The 22,365-nt window shown below is 45.9% G+C and overlaps 1 protein-coding gene across 1 annotated transcript; it reads right to left on the bottom strand.

The window, feature by feature from the left end:
- Positions 1-14,250: 14,250 nt before the first annotated feature.
- On the bottom strand, positions 14,251-18,698 carry LRAT (lecithin retinol acyltransferase). Its single transcript, XM_054824271.1, has 2 exons — positions 18,028-18,698; positions 14,251-17,461 (listed from the first exon to the last, which is right to left on the bottom strand). Exons 1-2 carry the CDS (start codon positions 18,565-18,567, stop codon positions 17,309-17,311), a joined length of 693 nt encoding a protein of 230 aa, XP_054680246.1. The 5' UTR covers positions 18,568-18,698; the 3' UTR covers positions 14,251-17,308.
- Between the last annotated feature and the right edge of the window lie 3,667 nt (positions 18,699-22,365).

Genomic DNA, 22,365 nt, shown 5'->3' on the forward strand with positions numbered 1-22,365 from the left:
TATAGCAGCAAATGTTATCCCAGCTATCTTTAGATATAAAGGTTTCCAGATGATTGCTGGTCACACTAAGCAAGCTTTTGCCTCCATACACAAAACATTAACCATCCCCATGGTTGCTAGTCCTTTTATTCTTCACTTACACATTTCACTGAAACTAACCCAGTATTCTCAAGTTAAAACTATTTTGCATAAATTGAAGCTTTTCAAAAGATTCTATTTATGGAGTGATTAAGCCCCTTCCACTGCCATATGTATGCATGTTATGCAATATTACTGTCCAGAGGTGGACTTTTCCCCCCAACAACAACTTAGTCATGTCAAATGTACTTCAAATCAAAGCAATAATGAAACTATTCTTCAATGCATTCTTTTCACAACAGCCTTCATATGACATTATAATAGACTCTACACATCCCTTAATTAGAACAGTGACAGAATAAACACAACTGCCAGTTCTTCCATCCTAGAAAAAGGCTTTTGGTGGAGATATATTTTGTCTTTTCTATCAAACTGGTATTCATTTGGGGGCAGGAATACATGCAACCAACCACTCTGGAGACGTTTATGACACCCATCACTAGTCATTAAAAAAGCCAATCCTCAAGCAACTCCTGGCTTCATCAAAATGAGATTCTACAAAGGAAGCAGGGTAGAGCACAAAAAATCCCCAACAAACGACAGCAGTTACAGGACAACTCTTATCCGCTACTAACTGTGTCCCATCTCCTTTCAACAAGTGAATTACATTTACTGTGTTTCACAGCCTACAAGCCGCATAAAGATTCCTTAATCAGGAACTGTCTCAGCAGTTTCAGGCCTAACAAGGTTCTGGAAATAGACAACAACAAAGTTGGGCAAGGGAGAGGTAAATTAATTTTCCCTTTGTCTCAGTGAGTTCAAACATCCAGCCAAGAAGAACGTTATCTGTTAACAGCAGCAAGGGGACACCAAATTAAAGTCGTGGGAGTTGATGAGGGTGCCTACAGTGCTCCCAAAGATGTGAAAAGTCACAAAGGAGTTAGGACAAGAGACCAGCGGAGGAAGCCAAGGGAGGAGGGATGGGTCCCAGGGCAAAACCACCACCTGAGGAGGCAAGACGGGTATACGGGACAGCGAGAGAAAAAGAGAGAAAAAAGCAGCCCCGGCAATACCCTGCGCTACTCTCGCCGACTTGCACGTTGAGGGCCGCCGCGTGGTCCTTTCTCCTCGCGGCTCCTTCTCCTCACGCCTTCGTCCCTCACGTCGCCTCCGCCTTTCCCCACAGCACAGCAAAGGCCCAAACCTGCCGCTACCCCCAGGGAGGCGAGGCAAGGCCGCGGCACGACCTCCCGCTCTCCCGTAGGAGCCCTGCGCCACACTGGGAGACCGGTCCGGAGGCAACAAGCCCACCCGACACCCCCACCTACCACCTCACTCGCCTGACCCCGCCGCCACAGCTTTCCCTCGCTCTGCCCCCGCCTAGCCAATCACCAGGCAGCCAGGGTGGGCACGGGCATAACTGACAGGCCACACCAGCCAATCATAGAAAGGAAAAGGGCGGTGCCCACCACGCGAACTCTTTTAAAACAGGCGACCGTTGGACGAAGGCAGGCTGCTGATGCGCGTGGCGCAGGTGCTGGGGGCGACGGTGACTGTAAAAGCCGTTGGAACATTGCGTGCTGGCGGCGGCGCTGCCACCGCCCTCAGGGTGGTCACGCGGCGCCGCCGCCTCAGAGCCCGTCCCCGCCCCGAAAGGAGGGCCTGGTGGTGGGCTCCCCCTTAGCGCTTCTAAGGCTGGTGCGTTTCGGGGTCTGCGGGCTTGTAGCCGCTTTCAGAGGCACGTTTGGGCCTTTAGGATGCGTTCAGTGTGCGCTTGTGCTTCGGGGAGTGCTTATGCTCACGCAGGACCGTGTTGACCAGTAATGCCTGAGTGATGAAACAGGCCCGACTTCAATCCCTGGTGATTAAGTTAGTATTTCAGTCTCTTGGAAATGAACCGTGTTAGCTTCACAACAGCTACGGGCGCTTCTCCAGCCGGTTGGGCTGGAGGCCTCGCAGTTTCGGCGCTGCTCCTGGACTCCTCGCAAAACTCGTGAGGGGTCACAGCTGCATGCGCAGCTGTGGTGCGCTGCCTTGGTGGGCACGCATCAAATGCACTGGGGTCAATAAAGAGCGTGGGATTAGTTTGCCAGTTTCTCCATTTGTTGTTACCAAAATGTGGCCCTTTTTCCTCATCTAGGAAATGAAAGTCTCCCAAAGCAAAAATACTTTCACCAAAGACTTCTTCCCCTCCCTTTTCCTAAGATTTAAATACTTAACTGTACCTATTAATAAGGCAGAGAATCACAGAAATTTTAACTTGGGGCTTGCAAATTCATCTTTACTACGAATATGTTCCAGAGCTTTTAGCAATCCAGTTTAAAATATGTACCGCCATAAAATTGTCACCACATCACTTACTCAAGTTTGCTTATTTTTCAAAGAGAAAGCTTACTATCCTTTTATTAATGATCTCATGATACACTAACCATGTATTTTACAAATATGTTTCCATTTAAAAGTTCCAAATGGTGAAGATTAAATCTCACCACCGTCTCATTTCAGGTGTCCGCTTGTTTTTTGACCACATCTAAATCAGTCACCAAGCCTCTAATAGGAATGAACTTGGGGTATATTAAGTTAAATAAAGTTTGGGGTATTCTGACTGCATCACCGTGTCCCTGTTACCTTGGAGACTGCTCTCTCCCTGGCAGAAAACTCCATGTGTCTCAGTTGTTATTGCTGGTGAGAAGTACTGAAAGAATGCGGACAGCCTCCTCTAAGTGAAAAGAAAATAGAGAAGAAAAAAACCAAACAACCACAACTCCTTAGCATTTTCTTTGTATTTCACGTAAGTGACATCTTACCGGATGGGTTACCATGTGCATTACGCCATTTCTGGAGTACAAATGACTGTTTGCTGCTCCAGGATAGAGAACATTAACCCGTTCCAGCACTTCACAGCAGAAGGTCCCGAGGAAAGCATACAAATTTGCCGTCAGCTTTTTCACTTCATGACATGAGTAAAAGCGAACATCAAAATAACCAAAAAAGTATTCAATGCCTACGTTATTATCTCTTATTAAACATCAAAGTCAGACATAGGAACTAAAGACTCAATTGATTTTCTCGCTGACCCCTGCCTCTCTAAAAGAAATTAATGATCCTTTTCTTCCGTTGTTTCCCACGTGCTAATTGGGTATCACAGTTCTCACTACCCCCTTGCCCACAGGTGCTAGCTGCTTTTTTTCTCTCTGACAGTCTAATTGTTCAGTATAATGAGGTTTTACAGAGAACAACTCTTTCTAACCTGTATTTGTCTTGGATTTTGCTGTGACTCATGATAAAGTCTGAGCTTAATGTTTTTATTTCTTTTCTAATAAGACAAGATTTACAGGAGAATGCAATAGTTTTATTAAATCAGGCAGTATATCTGATAACTTCAGGTCTTCAAAAAAGAATTTGCACACCTGAAAGCTTTTAATGGCTAAATCAAAACTATTGACCTCGGCACTCTCTGAAATACTGCTTTTCTTGTATTACAACAAGCAGAATCCTCACCAAGCAAGCCCTTCAGTCAATCTCCCATTTTAAAAAGTCAGGTTTAGTTACTTTTAAACTTTAACACTACATGTAATTCTATCACATTGGAACAGTTGTAGGGGATAAGCCACCTCTCTCCTCCTCCAGGTAGGCACTGCCCCCAGTGAATTCCACCATGTTTTAATTTCTTCCCCTTTCTCTCCCATAGTACTTGATTGTATTCTGCTTTCAGAAGACATATCTCACTCATTTATCAGTAGCCATCGTTTGGATAAGTGTGGTAGAAGGGGAAGGGCAATTAACATTTTAATTCCCATTTCTAGGAGTGACAACTGTTCACAGCAAGGGGACAGTTTCTCACAGTTGTAATTTCTCTCTCGCCATACATACATAAATACCACTCATCCAAATCACTGCTGTATTTTAATTCATTTCTTTTTAATGCGGATTTACTAAAGGATGGGAAAGAAGACCAGGCCCAGAACAATGTTTGTTATTTATCAGAGTATTTAGGTTTTTACTGCTTTATTGAATCAGTACCTTAGTACATAACTGTTTAACTTTTAAACCTGATAAATAGAAACTTATTTTACAATTATTTTACAAGATTTACAGTATAATTTGAAAGAAACATTTGGCAAAAATTCTGGTTTGAAAATTACTTTGAATTGCAAATAATGTGCTATTTGCCCTAAAGCTTTATACAGCTCCTGTTAACGCAGAGTTAATTTCCTCACGAACGTCTTCTTGAAACTGTCACAAATCTGATGGATGAGGAATGAGAGCAGAGTCCTGCCAAGATTATGACATTTATTCCTTTGGCTGAATTTGAAAACGTGAAAGAGGTCGTCTTTTTACACGTTCTATTTTATAGCACTGCAGCAGACAGTTGCTTTTCTTTTCCTTGTGTTATTTTGGGTAGCTGTAACACAGAAGCCCTTGATGTTTTTTAACTTTGGAATGCTAGCAAGCCCCAGCAAATATATTCCTGGAGTGGGCTATTACCGCAGTTGTAATATGCTTTAATAGAAGCATAAGCTTTTTTTTGTCAGTGTAAATTTTACTATGGCCTGGAGCAGGAAAAGAGGGTATGTAGTATTTCTGCACTCTGACAGGTTTGATATGTAGGTAGTGGAAATACTTTAAAAGGAAGCAGACATCCTTTGAAGTTTAGACAAAGGTCTCTGTAGAAAATCTAGACATAATATGATTGTAAATCTAATTATAGTAAGCTGTCTAGAAAGACTTCATTTCAGTGAATCAGTCCATTTCATTTTGGGTTTCAGTTTATCAAGTAGCTGCAATGCCTGTTTAGTAGGATCTTCCTAACGAGGCATGCTAGCGCCTGAAGGGTCTTTTTTTCTTGAGAGGTGCTGTTTTCTGTCGTTCAGCTTTCTGCCTTAAAAGCGTTGGAATCTCTTTTAATTCTAAAATTACAAAATCTGATATTGCTGGAATAAGCATTTGGGGGAACAGAATATTAAATGTAGAGAAAGCATCATACAGAATTGTTTGCTTTTTTTTGTACACCACTTTGAGACACACATGCCACATGATTTTAACATGCAGATATGCAATGAATATGAAAAAATGGATCCTGAAGCATGTTCTGTCTTCACTTAGATTACTATGAATATCAACAATTCCACTGATGTAAGTTGAATTAAATCAACTTTAAGCCAATATTGCTGAGTGCAGAGTGATGTAAAATGTGCATAACAAAGTGTCTAAAATCTCTCTGCTTGTTTTTTCCCTTATTACCCCTACAGTTATTGTTCTCTGCTCCTTCTGTATCTCACTCTAAAAACTTGGACCCTGTGCGACAAAGCTGTACCTTTAATCACAAAGCAAAACGACTATTTTCTGGCAATACAACTGACCTCCAGAGGGAGGGAGCAGATGGGAATTGCTGGAAAAAGTAACGCTACAGAAGGTTTGGTGGAAGAAGAGGTGAATGCCAGGGAATAGAAGGGAAAAAAAGGATGGGAAGGAGGGAAGGGCCAAGGGAGGTGGAGAATCCTGTCCTGCAGTACTGCGGTCTTTTGATGCCCCACCGTTTTCCTGACTGTTTTTTAGGGCAGGTGTTTTAAATGAGTGCTGAAATGGCAGTATATCCTCTGCACGTCTGTACAGGAGCAATTACAGAGGTTTGGTGGGTTTAGTGCTTCTGAAAGCGGCTACTGCCCCAACAACCTTGAAAACAGTTTTCTTTCCACAAGGATGTGAAGCACAAAGATCTACGGAGCGGGCTTCCCTTCATCATGCCGCTGGTGTCTCAGTCCTCACCGGGGGGCTCAGAAAGATGGGAAACAGTCCCCTCTCAGTCACTGCTCAGTTTTTTATTTCTCTGCAAATACTGTCAGAAAATACTTGAACATGTTCAGTCTTAGAACATGTTTCAGCATTGGAATGAAACAGGCATCAGGCATCAAACTGTAAAGTCTCTGGTTGTACCTGATCTGACCCAGACAGTACCTGGAAATTTACCAGGGAGGCTGAAGATTTTTATATCACATTACCTTTTGAATATGTAATAATTCTGGAAATAAATTAGATTGAGAGCAACAGTGGAGAACAAGATTTAATTTTTACTTTTCCTAGATTTAAATACTTAAAATACCTTAATTGTAGTTTGAAAAGTGGAAAGAGTTCACTCTTTCTTTAGGCTGTTCATACTTGGCTTTGAATTCCAGTTTATTTTGAGAATCCTAAAAGGCATTGATTTATATTTATAATTTATAATTTATAATCCAGCTGCTGTGAGCTGCTAACTAGCTTTTAAGTCAGGAAACTCTGGACTGTCAATGCCAATTATAGTTAAATAACTTATGATGCTTCTGTGTAATTTTCTTTATATTTTTCCTGAGGCTTTAAGGGTATAGTGCCGTGCTTGGAGACACAACTAAGAGAGTCTGAAGCAATGTAGCCTGTGATTTTGCATGTTTCTTTCATTTATAGATACACATTTGTATATTATACACACATAGAATCGCATGACTTATATTTGGGCATTTTTATAGTATTCATTAAGTACACCTAACAGAATGATTTTAAATGCTTTTCTGTGTCTAGCTATTGTCTTTCCTACCAAGCCTAGTGACACAACCAAAATTGCAATGAAAAATTAAACCAAGAACCATTGTGGGCATCTATAAGCAAAATCAGTGTTACGCAGTTTAACTGTTCCTTCCCGATTCCTGGTTAGAAGTTACAATAGTGAAAGAAAAATTCAAAATCAACATTTCTAAACCTACTGAGCAGTTACATCGACTTAGTATCTGCTTTAGCGATTCTTTAAATGCGAGTTTCATAGTTAACTTCCCAATTTGTTGGAGACAGTGCATTTTCCTGAAGGTAAGAGAACCACTAGGTGGGAGTATGTTATCTTAAAAGAAGGTTTGTGCACCCCGGCTATTTTTATTCTGAAGGAGCTCTGCACCTCCCTTTTCCCAGCATCCAGGAGATGCTGCAAAACCATCCGCGCCATGTCAAGTTGGTGATCGATTTGGGATTTTTCGATGTTCGCGTCCTCACTGGGTGCTGGGGAGATGCTGCCTGCCTTGCTGCTCCTTCAGCCCAGGAGGACTCGAGCAAAGGCTGACTAGAAGTTCCACCATCCAAAAAGCTGATCTCCTATCCAAACAAGGACCACAAGCACTCTGCACAGGCTAGTTATGTAGAAAGCCCGAAGCACCCAGGCTAAGAAAGATTCAGAGGATCACCTTACTAACATACAAGCTAATAATTAAAAAAAAAAAGAACTTGTGAAAATATATCGAAAGCCAAGCATTTTCCAGGGAGAGAACTGACAGATGATATAGAAAGGGCCTTTTGAGGAAGACTAGACCATAGCAAAACCAAAAATAATTCTTTTATTTTTCTTTCCTTCTTCTTTCTGCAACAATATTCAATACAAAAGTGATAGAGAAGTTTTGAAAGTAAGCCCATTCTTTTCTACAGGAAATACATCCTCATATTAGTCCTAAATTGAGGGGTCAATAAAAGGTGTTTTAGAAATGACTCAAAGTAACAAACTGACAAGGCTGGGTGTAGTCAAGTCTAAAGCAAGTCCAGGATGATATTGTTGGACTGAGAAGTGTAACGTGTAATAAATTTCTGAGGGCAGCCATGGTACTAGAAGGATGGTGCCAAATGAGCTGCTTTCAGAAGTATTTCAGCAGAAATTTATGGAAACTGCAAAAAATCTGACGTCCACACCAGGAATGTCTGAGAGTTGTAAGACTGTAAGTGGAAAAAAAGGACACAAAATGATTATTCATTGTTCCCTGTAGTACAAGAAGGGGAGGGACAGCTAATATAATCATCAGGCAGCCAATTTAAAATAAAGTGCTTTTTCATATGTCATAATCAATCTTGCATAGAACCTGTCGGAGGCCAGACAGATAAGCTAAAAAAGGAGTAAGACAAGTTCACGTAGAGTAAGAGTATTAAACATGACAAAATGAAGGCAAGCTTTAAAGCTGGAAGTTGTGAATTGTTGCTTACAGAAATTTTTGAGAAGATATCAAGACTTTGTCTGTACCCATACCCTGTCCCTAAGTGCTCACTGTTGCTCATTGGTGAAGAATGACTGTGTTGGGTTTGCGTGGCAAGGTTTTGGTAGCGGGGGGGCTACAGGGGTGGCTTCTGTGAGAAGCTGCTAGAAGCTCCCCGTGTCTGACAGAGACAATGCCAGCCAGCTCTAAGACGGACCCGCCGCTGGCCAAGGCCAAGCCCATCAGCGCCTCTGTGATAACATATTTAAGAAGAAGAAAAACACTTAGAGAGAGGGAGCTTTTGCAGCCGGAGAGAGGAGTGAGAAGATGTAAGAAACTCTGCAGACACCAAGGTCAGTGCAGATGGAGGGGCAGGAGGTGCTCCAGGCGCCGGAGCAGAGATCCCCCTGCAGCCCCTGGAGAAGGCCATGGTGAAGCAGGCTGTCCCCCTGCAGCCCATGGAGGAAGGATGAGGGGGTGTAGAGATTCCACCTGCAGCCCGTGGAGGACCCCACGCCGGAGCAGGTGGAGGCACCTGAAGGAGGCTGTGGCCCGTGGGAAGCCCACGCTGGAGCAAGTTCCTGGCCAGACCGGTGGACCCGTGAAGAGGGGAGCCCACGCCAGGGCAGGTTTGCTGGCAGGACTTGTGGCCCCGTGGGGGACCCACGCTGGAGCAGTTTGCTCCTGAAGGTCTGCACCCCGTGAGAGGGACTCCATGCTGGAGCAGGGGAACGATGAGAGGAGTCCTCCCCCTGAGGATGAAGAAGCGGCAGAAACAACATGTGATGAACTGACCGTAACCCCCATTCCCCGTCCCCCTGTGCCGCTGACGGGGGGAAGGTTGAAGCCAGGAGTGAAGTCGAGCCCGGGAAGATGGGAGGGGTGGGGGGAGGTGTTTTAAGAGTTGATTTTATTTTCTCATTCCTCTACTCTGTTTTGCTTAGTAATAAATTAGATGAATTCCCTCTCTAAGTTTGGTCTGTTTTGCTCGTGACGATGATTAGTGAGTGATCTCTCCCTGTCCTTATCTCGACCTGTAAGCATTTCGTTATGCCTTTTCTCCCCTGTTTAGTGAATGAGGGGAGTGAGAGAGCGGCTCTGGTGGGCTCCTGGCCTCCAGCCAGGGTCAACCTACCACAACGACACAGGGCTAAACTGACCTTCAGAGATTGCCAGGTTCATTCCTGTGTTCCCGTGATGCTGAAAAATTTGGCCCTCGTCTACCAGCTCAAGGCTCTCAAAGGTGGTTAAGTTGTTAACAGTGTCTGGTTGTCTTGCTGCAGCTCTGGATTGAGAGTCCAGTTTTTCTAAAGATTAATGGCAGTAGTTGTGTTCACAGAAAAAGATCTCAGAAGCCAGCTGAAGAATGCAATGCCTAGACCAGCAAAAAAAATAGGTAAAAACACTGGTGGCAGCCCAAAAGCAACCGTCTGTAGGCAGCTGTCTGAACAGAGTTGAAAAACTACACCACAAAAAAAAAAAAAAAAAAAAGCACTGCACAGTTTGTGACCTGTAAGATTCTTCAAATCGTAATTCAGTGTAAAGTTCGTAGTCATCAGGGATTCATTTCTGACCGTCATTATTACATTTCCACAGGTACAAGATTTTGGGGAGGTCAGCGAGTGGGTGGGAGTACTTCATCCTGCTCTCTATGAAGACAGTGACAAAGCTGCTGTTGATGTTAGCTGGAAGAAACATAACCCAATGATGCTCCTGTAATAAAGAAGCCTGGAGTACTACGTACTCGATGGTAAATCTGGTGAATTACTGAGAACATGTCCTAATGTGGTTATTTTTAAGTATGCAGTGGTAGTAATTTTTTTTTTTTAGTAACCTATCTTACTATTTTTTTAATTAGGATCAAATGGGTTTTGTATAAACAGATGTCTTGCTCACATCCCATGTTCCCTTCCTGCTCAATTATACAGTGAGCTCACAATTTATGTCACAAATCCAGTGTCTTTCCCATAAGAACAGACTGTTGTTGCAAGCACAAATTGGAGTTTAATTGCAGCTCTGAGTACTGTCTGTAAGAGAGCTTTTAACACAAACATTCCCCAAACTGAAAAATGCAAACTAGAAAGTTATTGAGGGAAAGTAATTTCTCTAACTGGTTTGGGTGGATATTTTCAGTCTGCTTGTAAAAAAACCTCTTTGCAAGTCATAAAAACCTCATTATAATTTTGAAACACATTTCATGACTATGCATCAGGTCTACTGCCTGTGCAATTCTCAGTGCTTTAACTGATTAGAGTTGCTGGAATCGCTCAAAGACATCAGAAACAGAACCTCTCCATTCCTCCCTGGAATTACAGTTCATTGGCCAAGCAGAATTACTGCTTTCTGCAGGCAAGTTTTTGAAAAGACATCATTCCCAGTCTACACCCTCTCTGTGAATACGTGATCAAATTGTCATTCTAAAACAGTTAACTTGTACAACGGAGTAGTTCTTTCTTACGTGCAGTGTGACCAAACCTACTTGCTGTCAGAAATTGGGAGTAATAACTGAAGGAAAATAAAAAGCTGTCCTTACTCTGCGATTGTCAGTGCTAAGTGGCTGATGTGCTGGATGAAGAGATGTGACTTTTGCCTCTGCTCGTCAAGGCCGTGTCCTAGTTCATTACAGATTTGGATTTCCAGAGGAGCTGAGTTTTGTACGCGTCCTGACCATCTTTCCTGATGAAAGACTGAGACAACATGACTGTGGATGTCACAGGCGACAGCTTCACGTATAACTTGAGGCATTGCAGCCTTGCACGCTTGCCAGTCTGAGGTGGTTCCCAGCCCTGAGTGAGGCCTTCGGGCTCCTCTTCCAGAGCTTGGGAAGAGTTAGACACTTAGGGAAGGACTCCTCAGGAACTGGCAGAGCTGGAACCCGTGTAAAGTAACCCACGAATAAAACGAGGCTTGGGATGGAATTTAAACGGTCTGGGGCATATCTGCATGATTCAAAGCTCTTGCTTCAGGTGAGTTGGTGTGACTGCAGAGCAGGACGGGATCATGGGGTGCTATGCGTTCAGGCTCCAGCAGCGACAGAGCTGTGATAGCATGATGCTGAACCAAACAGCCGCCTTCCCCTAGGGCTAAACGCAGTGCTACATTTTTCACGGCCGTGCTGTTGCTGGTTCTGGAGGCAACCAAGTCATCGTTGGCTCCAGGCTACTTACGGTGCACTACCGTGTCGTGTAGACAGACCCTAAATGGATGTGGTTGAAACCAGGTGCCTCCCTCCTCCTGAGCATTCACTTGGAGCTATGTACAATCTTATCTGCAAACAGAAATAGCAAAAATTACTCTCTTTAATATCTAAGTCTGATCTTTCAACCTGGGGTGCAGGAGACCTCTTATTATCTTCACACCCACATTTCTTCACTTTTGATTAGAATTAATTACTAACCTTTTACCTACTGTGTGGCAGTAGTGGACCCACCCCTCCCCATGTTTCCGTGCAGTTCTAAATGGAAATGTGCAGGTACTTTCTGCAAAATTGCAAGGAACACAGGTGCAAATCTGAGTCAGGTCTAAGACTATGCAGAAGGAGACGATAAGGTGGCTGGGCAAGTTTAGCAGAGCATAACCCTTCATTTGCCTGTATTCTTAATTACATAAAATAGCATACCTCCTTAGCATCACAGAAAACTCTGGTTTCACAGGCAGGGAAGCTGCCTTCTGGTGAGGAACCATACACTTTATTTATTATGTCCAATGCAGGGAACCCACAACCTTATGCAAATATTAACCAAGTCTTGCAGCTGGCCAGAAAACAGAGGGATTATTATTTTCCCAGTTATAGAAATGGGAAAGAATTAAGAGAGAGAAACTGTAGCCAATAGTTAGAGAGGTACAGCAGGTTTCTGCTTTAACTGAAAGCGTTTGCTTTAACTAAAGCAACGCTGCAGTGAAGCAGCAAAGCTTTGATCTAACCTGATAGTCTCTCCCTTGTTTTTACCTGAAAGTTTTTGGAATGGCTGCAGTGTGTGTTGTGTCAAAGTCAGAAATGTCCCAATCTTAGCATTTCCAGTTCCTGGCTGCATCTAGGGGTCTGGTTCCCACTCGGAACCTCACTGGGGCCCACAGACCGTGAGAAGCGACACCCCTCTTGGAGGGGGCACATACACGGAGCCCAAACAGAGCCTGTTCCAACACAGAGTGGCCAGAGAGCCATTTTCCCCTTCTAACTCAAAGCCACAGGTGTTGCCCAACTTGATTAAAAAAAAAAAAATCAATAATGACTGTCCTAGCCATGAGATACAGTTAGAAAAGGTGAAGGGTAGCCACCTCATAGCCTTATCCACAGTCTGGTGAGTCTCCTGCAGGATGGACTGGGCAGCTCCCAGGAGGAAGGTCTCCCAAATCCCCAGAAATGCATTTCTGCACTCTTTATAAATTCGAAGTGCTGCTCAATCAGGTTGGGACTCAAGATTTTGGGTAACTAATGGGGGGATGTCTACCTTAAAATTCTGGCCGGGTTAATCAGCTAAACAAGGTGACAGGTTTGCACATTTGCATGGTGCCACTTGCAGCGCTGGGGTAACTGGCGCTCTCTGCCCACAGCCACTGGAGGTGAAGCTGTGCTGTAGCCCTGAGGGGGTTTAGCTGCGGGGACACGAGCCGCAGTGTGCCACCACATAGCCAGATGATGGACCCCAGCCCATTTTATTTACTAGGTTAGATTACAGCCTGTGGCATTAATGGCATACCTCTCGATTTAAGGGAAGGCAAGTTAATCCATTTAATCTTAGCCCTAACATGCAACCCTGTCTCACCTTAAACTCCATCTGGGGACAGGAGAGCAGACACATCCCTGTGCCCAGCGTGCCCAACTGAGCAGCATCCAAGTTTTCACAGGCACGCACCTCTGCGTTCACTGGCTGGTCCTCCAGCACACTGAACATGCCCTGCCCTTGCAAGTAAAATAAACCTACGTTATCTGCCTCCTGCACTTTCACCACCTCGTTCAGACCAAGCACCTAGTTGTAGGTGTCGTGATGTAGTTGTAGGGGATTATGCAGCTGACTTGCTCCGAATCACTCTATCACAGAGCAGCCACCAACTGTTTTCCAATTCACAGATACGCTATAGAGAAGAGGCAACTACTAAAACAAGGTCACAGGGCTACATAAAATTCCCTAATAAACAGGGAAAAGATTAAAAAGCTACAGAACATGTTACAGGAAGTTTTCTACCCTGTGAGACACAGAAACAGTAAACATAAATCACCGGTTTTGTCACAGGTGGAAGTGCAGTAATGCAATCAATGTAATTCTGATTTAAGTCTCCTAAAGATCACTCCACTTCTGCCCCTTCTCCCACAATCTCCGAGCACTCGGGACCATATCTTAAATGTTCTCTTGACTTAAGAAGCAAAGCTAAGATACAAAATACAGCACAGAATACATTTTTAAGAAATTATGCCCAAAATAGCCCTCAAATACTTCTAGTGATCTATTCCTACCGCAGAGGAGATATTGTTTATTTTACCAGCAGCGTTCTGAAAGATGTCTGTAAGGCTTACAGGAGAGTGCAATGCACTGCAGCAAAGAGCCTCAAAACTACTAAGCTTTTGTATCTTCATTTCCCATCGGTAACCCCATTCATGACAGTTGAGTGCTCAGAGGAGTCAGGTCCTAAGCTATTACAAAGCATAAGGAGCAAATGGCTCCTACAGTCACCTCAGCACTTTTTTTTTTTAATTTCAGTGGATAAAGGACATGCTGACTAATGACTGTCTAACACAGTTCTGTATCATTCAGTGGTGTGTGACACTTTATTTAATGTGAGAACATGCAATAAATAATACAACACCGTATCATTTCTAGAGATCACAGTTCTAATGTTACTTGTTGCTGCAGCTTGCTTTCTAAAACCTGTCTGGACGATGTCAAGTCACACACAAGTTTAATTCCCTCTTCCCCACCCCCTCAGACTTTAACAAGTATTGCTATGATTTTGTTTTCATTAAAACCCTCAATGGTATTTATATGTAGCATTCTCCTTCGGCACAGGAGGACCCAAAGGTGAAATCAAGCAGCAGATGACTGTTCACCACAAAATGAGTAATCATTTATGTTCCAAGCTAAAATAAATACAAACAGAAAGCTCACTGTTCTAATGTCTTCATTTAGCAACTTCTTTTTTTTTTTTCTTTTAAACACAGGTTTTGTAGAAACATTTCGAGCCTTGTGAATGGTCATTTTATTTTTATTTTCTTTGGAAAGCCTGAAGTGCAACATCTATCCTTTTCACTTGATGTCTTCACTACTTGCCTTTCCCAGTGGCACAGGGGTGATGGTTGTACTCCTCCATTACATAGTCTCATTTAACCACACAACTTTTCAAAACAGCCTCACCACTGAAATGAGCTTCAGCTCTAGATTTACACTCCCCATCATCATCACTTACAGTTACCGATGAACAATTTTACTTCTAAGCGTACACATTGCCAAACAGCTGAACTGCTCCAGTTTTCCGTGTTTTTCTTATTATAACTAGCTCCTTCATTTCAATGGCATCACAGCTGAGCTCAAGTCTGAAATGCAATGCTCCACCTAGGGCAAGTGCTTATTTTTACTCTAGTAATTACAGAAAAAAAAGTTGACACTGACATTTACCAAAATATTTCAGAGCACAACCACCACCCACTGAGCTGAACATGAGAATTCATGCCTGCTAGTCTTGGTTTTCCCCTCGGAGTACGACTGATCTGACTCATGCCTGACTTGAACAAAATTTCCAGATCTCTGCTAGAATTATAGTTGGTAGGAAAAACTCCTAAACATGCAGCTGAATTTCTGTTCCTATGCCCACATTATTACTTGTCTTTGATGAAAGCATACAGCAAGACATTCTAGACCATTCCATAGTATTTCATGAGCTTCAAAAGACTACATGTTGAAGGACAATTCTCTACTAATGGAGCTGGAAGTCTGCAAGGAACTGCTTTCATTTCCCTCATAGACACCTATGAAGATCCCAGCTTAGTCCCCCAGTCTAAGCCCGATGCTTCTTGCTCAACAGCATTAGCAAAGCAGGAGCATTGGTCCTTTGATAGTGAAGCTAGGAGCAGGAACATTTCTCTGCCTTCCAACAATCCCACTTATGATTCTGTTACTGGTCATGACCCCGTTGTTTATTGTATAAGTGAATCGTAAGAATTACTGGAATTCTTATAAATCCCAAGTAAATAAAGGGAAAAGAAAAGCCCACCTGTAATCAGACACCATGTAACTGCATGCTAATGGACTGTTCAGTGCCCTACTGGGATATGTTAGAGAAATGCTATAGCATTATACTCAATTTCAAGAGGCCGGTAGACGTTTTTAAATGAGTAAGTTCTATTTATATAATTACAGTAATGACTACAGTTCATACCTTATGCACAGCAAGTAAAAAAAAAACACACTGGAATTTATGTAAATATTACTAAACCGTACACTATGAAAAAGCAATTCATGTTAATTAAAAAACACCTTAAATTTAAAAGTTTACCAGAAACAGTTACACTGAGCGTTGCAATCTTTGAAAGCAGAACAGAGTTGTTTACAAGGATCCAACAGTAATCGATATCCAGCTGCTCGGAGCTGGGCTGCAGACTGAAGGTGTACTGAAAGCTGGGCCGAAATCCCCTCTCGGTTGACGGCGGCAGCAGCAGCCACGCTGCCGTTTCCTACAAGCCTGGAATTTCACCCCAGTCTTTACATTCTTCGTCGGTTATAGTGGAGCAGCCAGAAGAAGAAAGATGATTAGAGAGCAGCCAAGTAGACTCATAGTTCAAGAATCCAATCTTCAAGCAGCTGTAAGGTCCGGGGGAAGGAGGAGGGGGTTTACAGCACAGTTAAAATTACTTTCTCTAAAAGTGGGGAAAATGGCCACTTCGGTAGCAGAGCTGATGACAGGATACTGAACACCACTCATAGAAAGAAGTAAATCTGAGGTTCGGTCCTTCGTGAAGACACCATCGCAGTCGCCTTTGACTAGAAAGGCAGGCAAGCATAGCGCGTGAACGTGTAAGTTCACGTATCACATGCAAGGCATTCCAAGAACTGAACAGTTTCTCTGCATACATCAAGACATTGCTAAGAAAAAAAAAATAGCAAAGGTTTTTAGCACTCAAACAATTGGCTAGATGAACTTGATTTCAAATCCAACTTTACATATTCTTGATAAGCAGAAAGGCCTCAACATTGAAGAGGAAACATTTTTAGCACCAACTGCGGCTTGCAAGTGAATACTTATTTGCGGGGGACGAGCGCAGAAAGACGTGTTGTCTTTCACTGAGAGGCACCTTGTTTTAAGGCAAAAACGACAATACAGCCACCACAGAAACTGCTCCAATGATCCCTGATGCATTACGGCACCCACCCAGGTCCCATTGCTGAGGGAAGGTAGGAACTAAATTGGGGTCTGTCCTCCTCCTCCCCACCATGTGCCCTGAACACTGGTAATTTCTGATGTTTGTATGTCACTAGTTGTCATACAGCAAGCTAGTTTCTTCCTGCATCCCTTAAGCCCCTCTGTAGCCATTTACATTAGCCATACTAACCACTATCAGTAGCAAGGAAAATGCTGAGGAATTGCCATCTTTCCTTACCACTAACCCAATTAAAAAATTGTTCAATACTGTAGCAAGTGTTCACACGATTAATGCAAATGAGAGATTTGTGAACATTTCTCAAAAGGGAAATAAATGTAGCCAATCCAGCCAGATGCGCTCCTGCAGCGCCCAGCCTAGGTGCTGGGTTCTTGGCTATCAAAGAGAGTCGGTTTACTTATTTGTATCTCCACTAAAGAGTATTCTAGGGATGGAGGCAGTAACTTCTGAATATGCACTGTATCTATCAAAGGAAGAGGTAAGTAGTTTGTTCTCAATAGCAATCGCTTTGTGTCACTCCATCATCTATTTTTTTTGAATACTTACAGCACCTGGGTATGCAGCTACGAAATTGAGTAACATGAAGGATATTGCCAGAATCACTTATGGCTAAAGGCAAGGAGCAGAACTGCATCGCAACCCTACTTTTTCATGATTTAAAGGTGTGTTAAAATGTACCAACTGAGATTTTCAGAAAATCTATTATTCGGCTTACACAGTAAGCTATGCCTTGTGCACTGTGTTCTAGACAAAGTTATATTTAAAAATGGCACACAAGGTTAAGAAACTTTACGTGACACCGATGAGTAATCTGTGCTTTCATAAATACAGTAGTGTACATCCTATATACAGATGCTGGCCGCATGCCTGCGATAGGCTGTTAGCCAGCCATCCACAGAAAGAAGGGGATAAAGATAGTGGGGAGCGTGGTGGAGGGTGCCAAACCGAGGCAGACTATCGATGCTAATCCCACAAGCACCGAAGCAAGAACGCTCCTCTGGTCCCGAATAATCATCTTCACAGTCTCACAGAACTAGAAAAAGAGAAAAAAAAAGGAAGAGATGAGGGTTAGAGAGGAGAGCCGGAGATGCCCTCTCTCTCCACGCAGGCCGGGGGTTGCCACCCCAGCTCTCAGGCGGGCTCTCTGGAGCACAGGACAGGGTGAAGAGCGAGTTTGGCACTGGCTCACGACCCGAGCTTTACCCCCAGCGCTGCCTGCGGCTGCGGCAGGAACGAGTAACGTCAGAGCATTTTAAGAGCACGTTAATTGTCCTACGAATTCAGCTTCGCTTTCCTGCCACTTGAGCCCGCAGCGGCCAGGCCACCCGCCTTTCCGGGCGGCCCCGCACCTGCGGCAGTGCCCGCTGCGGGGAGAACGGCCGTCAGCTCCGGCCGGCGGCACCGGGCGGCAGCTCCCGGGGCCCGGTGGCGGCGGCTGACCTAGTTTCGGGGAGCCGAGTGCCCGCGGGGCCGCCGCCACCGCCGCCACGAAGGGCAGCACCGTCCCCGGCGCCGGCCGCCGCCTCTCCCGGCAGCTGCCCGCCGTGCCGGTGGATCGGCTCCCCGCGGGGCTCCCCAGCGCCGACGGCCGGGCCGTACCTTGTCGGTCTGGAAGCTGACCGGGGCTCCGTATCGGCAGTAGGTGACGAAGTGCTCGCAGTTGTTCCAGAGCAGGCTGTAGGCCGTGGCTCCCACCAGCTTCTCCGCCCGGCGGGCTGCCTCCTCGCTGCCCAGCACCTGGTCCTCGAAGAGCCGGTCCATGTGGTTGACCAGGATGCTGCCGCCGTAGGCGAAGTCCTCCACCGTGTCCACGCGGATGCTGGCCGTTTTGGTGATGACGCCCAGGATGAGCCGCTTGTTGGTCACCACCTGCTGGATCTGCCGGCGGTCGCCGGTGATGGCGGGCAGGATGTCGGGCATCAGGTGGGCGACGCGGTTCTCGCCCAGGTAGATGCCGAAGTGGATGAAGAGGGTGCGGGGCACCTCCAGCAGGTCGCCCCGCTTGAAGCAGCTGGTGTCGTAGTAGCCGGGGGCCGCCGCCGGTTCCCCGCCGGAGCCCGCGGGCAGGGGCCGGACGTGGACGAGAAGCAGCAGCTTCTCCAGCAGCAGCGAGGCCGCCTGCGGCACCGGGTTCTTCATGGTCGGCGGGGGGGGAAGCCCTCGCTGCCGCCGAGCACCCCCCGCCGCCCGGACCCGCTTTTCTAGGCTACCGGGCGGGGCGGGGCGGGTACCCGGGCCAGCCCACCGGCTGAGCGGCGTGCGGGGAGCGCCCGCCCCGAGGAGCGGCCGGGGTTTATTTGGGAGCGCGGCGGGCGCACCGAGCAGACCCGGCACCCCCCGGCCCGGGCCCGGCGGCGGCTTGGTTGACGGGCAGGCGCGGTGCCCGCAGCCCGGGCCCAACCCGCAGCTCTCCCCCGCCTGCCCCCAGTGCTGCCCAGGTAGAAGGGCAAAGAAAAAGTGCGCTGAAAGCCCTTCATCCGCCCCAGGAGTACAGCCGAGGGCTCCCGGGGCCGCAGCCGCTTCGTTCACCTTCCCCCCCTTCCCGGGGGCGGGAGGCTGCCGCGATGCTCGCTCGGCGGCGGGAGAGGAGAGGGGAGCGGAGCGGTGGCTCCTGAGCGCCTCTTTCTTCCTCGGAAGAAAACGCGTCCCCGAGGAAGAGGGGGAAAGTCACATTTATAAACAAACTCTCCCGAAAGGTCCGCCAGCTGAGAAAGAGTGGGAAAAGGCGGAGGGGCATTCCCGTGCGTTTTGTTTCATGGTAATCCATTATGTAAATGGATAAATCCTGGCAACAGAGCCCACAAAAGAGCAGCCCTGGCAGGGCAACAAAGCCGCCCCGTCTGAGGCTAATAAGTTTCAGTAGCCGAGCAAATTCCCGCCCCCCCGGGGACTGCGGGATGATGGATGGGACAGACATTCATCTTACCTGGAAGATGACAGGGCCCGGAGAGTGGCAGGGGAGGGGGCTGCCCGCCCGCTCGCCCGCCCCCCTCACGGCTGCGGCCTTTCACCGCGTCCCCGCCACCACCGCCGTCTCGCCCCGACCCGCTGCCATCGGCTTTTGTTCGTGCCGCAGAGCCTCCTGCTCCAGCCCTGGCGCTCCGGCTGCAGCGGGAAGATTGTGCCTCTGAGAAACTCGGAGGGAAAGCAACGCTGGAGGAGTAGTGGGGTTAGAGCATCTTCCCCCAAACCCGGGCTCTAAAGCCACCAACGTGCCTGATCATTCCTTCTGCAGGTTGTGGACGCTCAGGCAAACACAACATACATGATGCCAAGTACGAAAAAGGGAAGTAAGAGGAACACTAAGGTCTAACAGGTCAGCGTCTCCACAGGCAAGCCACGTTGAAACAGCAAGTTATCCTTCCCTCCTCAGTCACTTTAAAGCTGAGAGCCTGTGGATTAAGGATAAGATCCCTAGAACACCCTCAAGCTTTGACCCCTTTGGCCAGACCAGCAAAAAAGAGAAAAGGTTCACCATCCCTTTTCTTTCCATCAGGGAAGAGCCCTGGTACAAATGGAAAGGCAAAGGGGATGCGAAGGACCCAAGAGGTAAGAGCCTCCTACCACCATGGATACTGAACCAAGGTTCAGGCAGGATCTTGTGCACAGGAAAGGTGAGGTTTATCAATAAGCCAAAGCAAATTTTCCACTCAGTGAAGAAAAAAAAAATATTTCAGGGGAGCAGGTTACCTCCCTGCTTGCCAAGAAATGATGGCTGGTGTCACCCTCCTGTTTCCTCCTGCTCAGAGCAGAGAGCAGCTTCTGGGGAACTGAAGATTATCCTTACCCTCCTTCATCTGCAAAGAGAGAGGCCCACCATAACCTCTTTTTTGGTTGCTGATTATGAGGGCCAGAGCCCCAGCACTTCTTACTAGAGTGATCAGGCATTTGGGATTTTCTCTGGAGAGTCTCCGCCAAATTTTTATGCAACAGAGGCTTAGCCCTCTGAAGCCCCCTACTTCAAATTGTGTCACTTACAAAAGAGAAAATACCTTATAGATGCGGCTTATGATGCTGGTAGGAACCCTGTGGATTAGCCACCAGCCACACATAATTTTATAATTAAACCACCATCTTTTAAAATGCAGATGTTTAAATATATTTGGAAGGTTTGAAGCTTTTGCTACTAGTAAATACAAACAGGAGGAGAAGGGGGAAGCTTTTCTCATTGTTACCTAGTGCATTGTTTTTAAGGGACAGGAGAAAAAAAAAGATTGAAACCCCTCATCATGATAAAGGGTCTCACCCATTTGGTGATGGTCACAGCAGCTGGACCACTGTGCCATGGCCAGGTTATCGGACTCCACAGAACATCCTAGCACAGAAAGGTTCCCGTCGCCCTCCAGCGAGGATAAGCACCGGTCCTGCCCCGTGCTGCCATCTCCAGACCACCCCTCCCCTTCCCCCAAAGCTGTTGAGGCAGTCTCTGGGTGGGCTGTGTTGAAATAGGTGTCAGAGACACTTCAGTCCCACAGTTCGCATTTCTCTCCCCTGCCCAAAGGAAGGCAGAGGAATTCAGTTGAACTCCCTGGCAGAAACAGACATTTCCCAACAGATCTTTTACTTGGAGGCATCCTTTGTTTGCTTTCCTAGTGCCAGTTAGCTTTAATCCCCAAATCACTAGGGTCCATTTCAAGTAAATCCGGAAAGGAAACCAGGATGAAACCAAAGACGAGGAATTGCAATGAGGAGACTCAAAGTCTTACTGCATGGGAGGGTTTCAAGGAAATAAGGCGAGAGGTGTGAGATTTCTGCAGTGTAATTTCCTAATACCTGAGGCACTAAAGAGCCTCCTCTTCCCCCTCCCCCCCCCCAACCCCCTTGCTCACTCTCAGGCCCAGAAACCCCAACTGAACAAGCACAAAAGGCATCACACAGCAGACAGGTCCATGAGATGCCTTTGCGCCTTTGGCCAGCACACATACCCAGCTGCAGCAAGTGAAATCTACCCCAGGTAATGCTGCGCCACCACCTTGCAACTGTTCAGTGCTTTGCACGCAGCAACGCTCACACCACCACGTATCAGAGTCGTTTCTGACTAAGACCATTCAGATTCTTGAAAGGCAACCGGCAACCCAACATTTTCTGCTTTCAGACCTGAAGGGCTGCACTCCTATTACTTTCAAACTGTCATGGTGCAAAACAGAATTTAAAAAGGTATCCTTATGATTATTTTTCCTCTGCTCTGAGGGGGAATCTCCTCCCTCCCCCCATATTTTAGTGGAAAAATGGCTTCATTGGAGATGGCTAAACTGAAAATATACTTTGTGCCTCAAGCACTCTGGCACATCCTTTATCTTGGGTCACTTTTGTATAACTTCTGTACCTTTAATGCACAAATTGCAGCAGGAAAATCACTTTGAAACATTAAACCAGCAAACACTTGACAGACTATTTGTTTGGACTGTTAGCTGCTACAGAATAATTCAGCTATAAACCCCATGATTTATTTTCGAGAGTTACGTGAGATGCAGTAAGAAAGCTGCAAGAGGTAAGAGAATGCAGCTTTTCTTTTGTAGTGCAGATGAGCCACAACACAAAAGCTTGCCAGGTAAGAGGTGCGAGCCATTTTCCATTACACTGAAACACATATATTAGATGGAACCTTATTTTATAAGCTAGGCATTACTATTTCCATCCTGCCCTCACAGCTAACACAGGAGGGAAAAAGCTGGAAAGGCAGGCAATTGGAAGGATAAGCTCTTGCCTGTTTGAGGAACAGCCCTGGTTTAACAAGCAAGCAAAATGCATTTTTAACTGACTGAAGTTAAGCCAATACTGACTGCATACTTGCTCACCTTTGAGTACAATTTACGTTTTACCAAACCTTTCTCAATTACTCAATCTCTACTGTAGGTGAAGAAACAAATGCAGCTTTAACAAGCTTTCAGGTCAGCTGGGACTGCTGGAACAAGTACAGGTTCATGAATTCAAAAC

This window comes from Grus americana, chromosome 4 (assembly GCF_028858705.1).
Source record: "Grus americana isolate bGruAme1 chromosome 4, bGruAme1.mat, whole genome shotgun sequence".
In the NCBI taxonomy this organism is placed as follows: Eukaryota; Metazoa; Chordata; class Aves; order Gruiformes; family Gruidae; genus Grus; species Grus americana.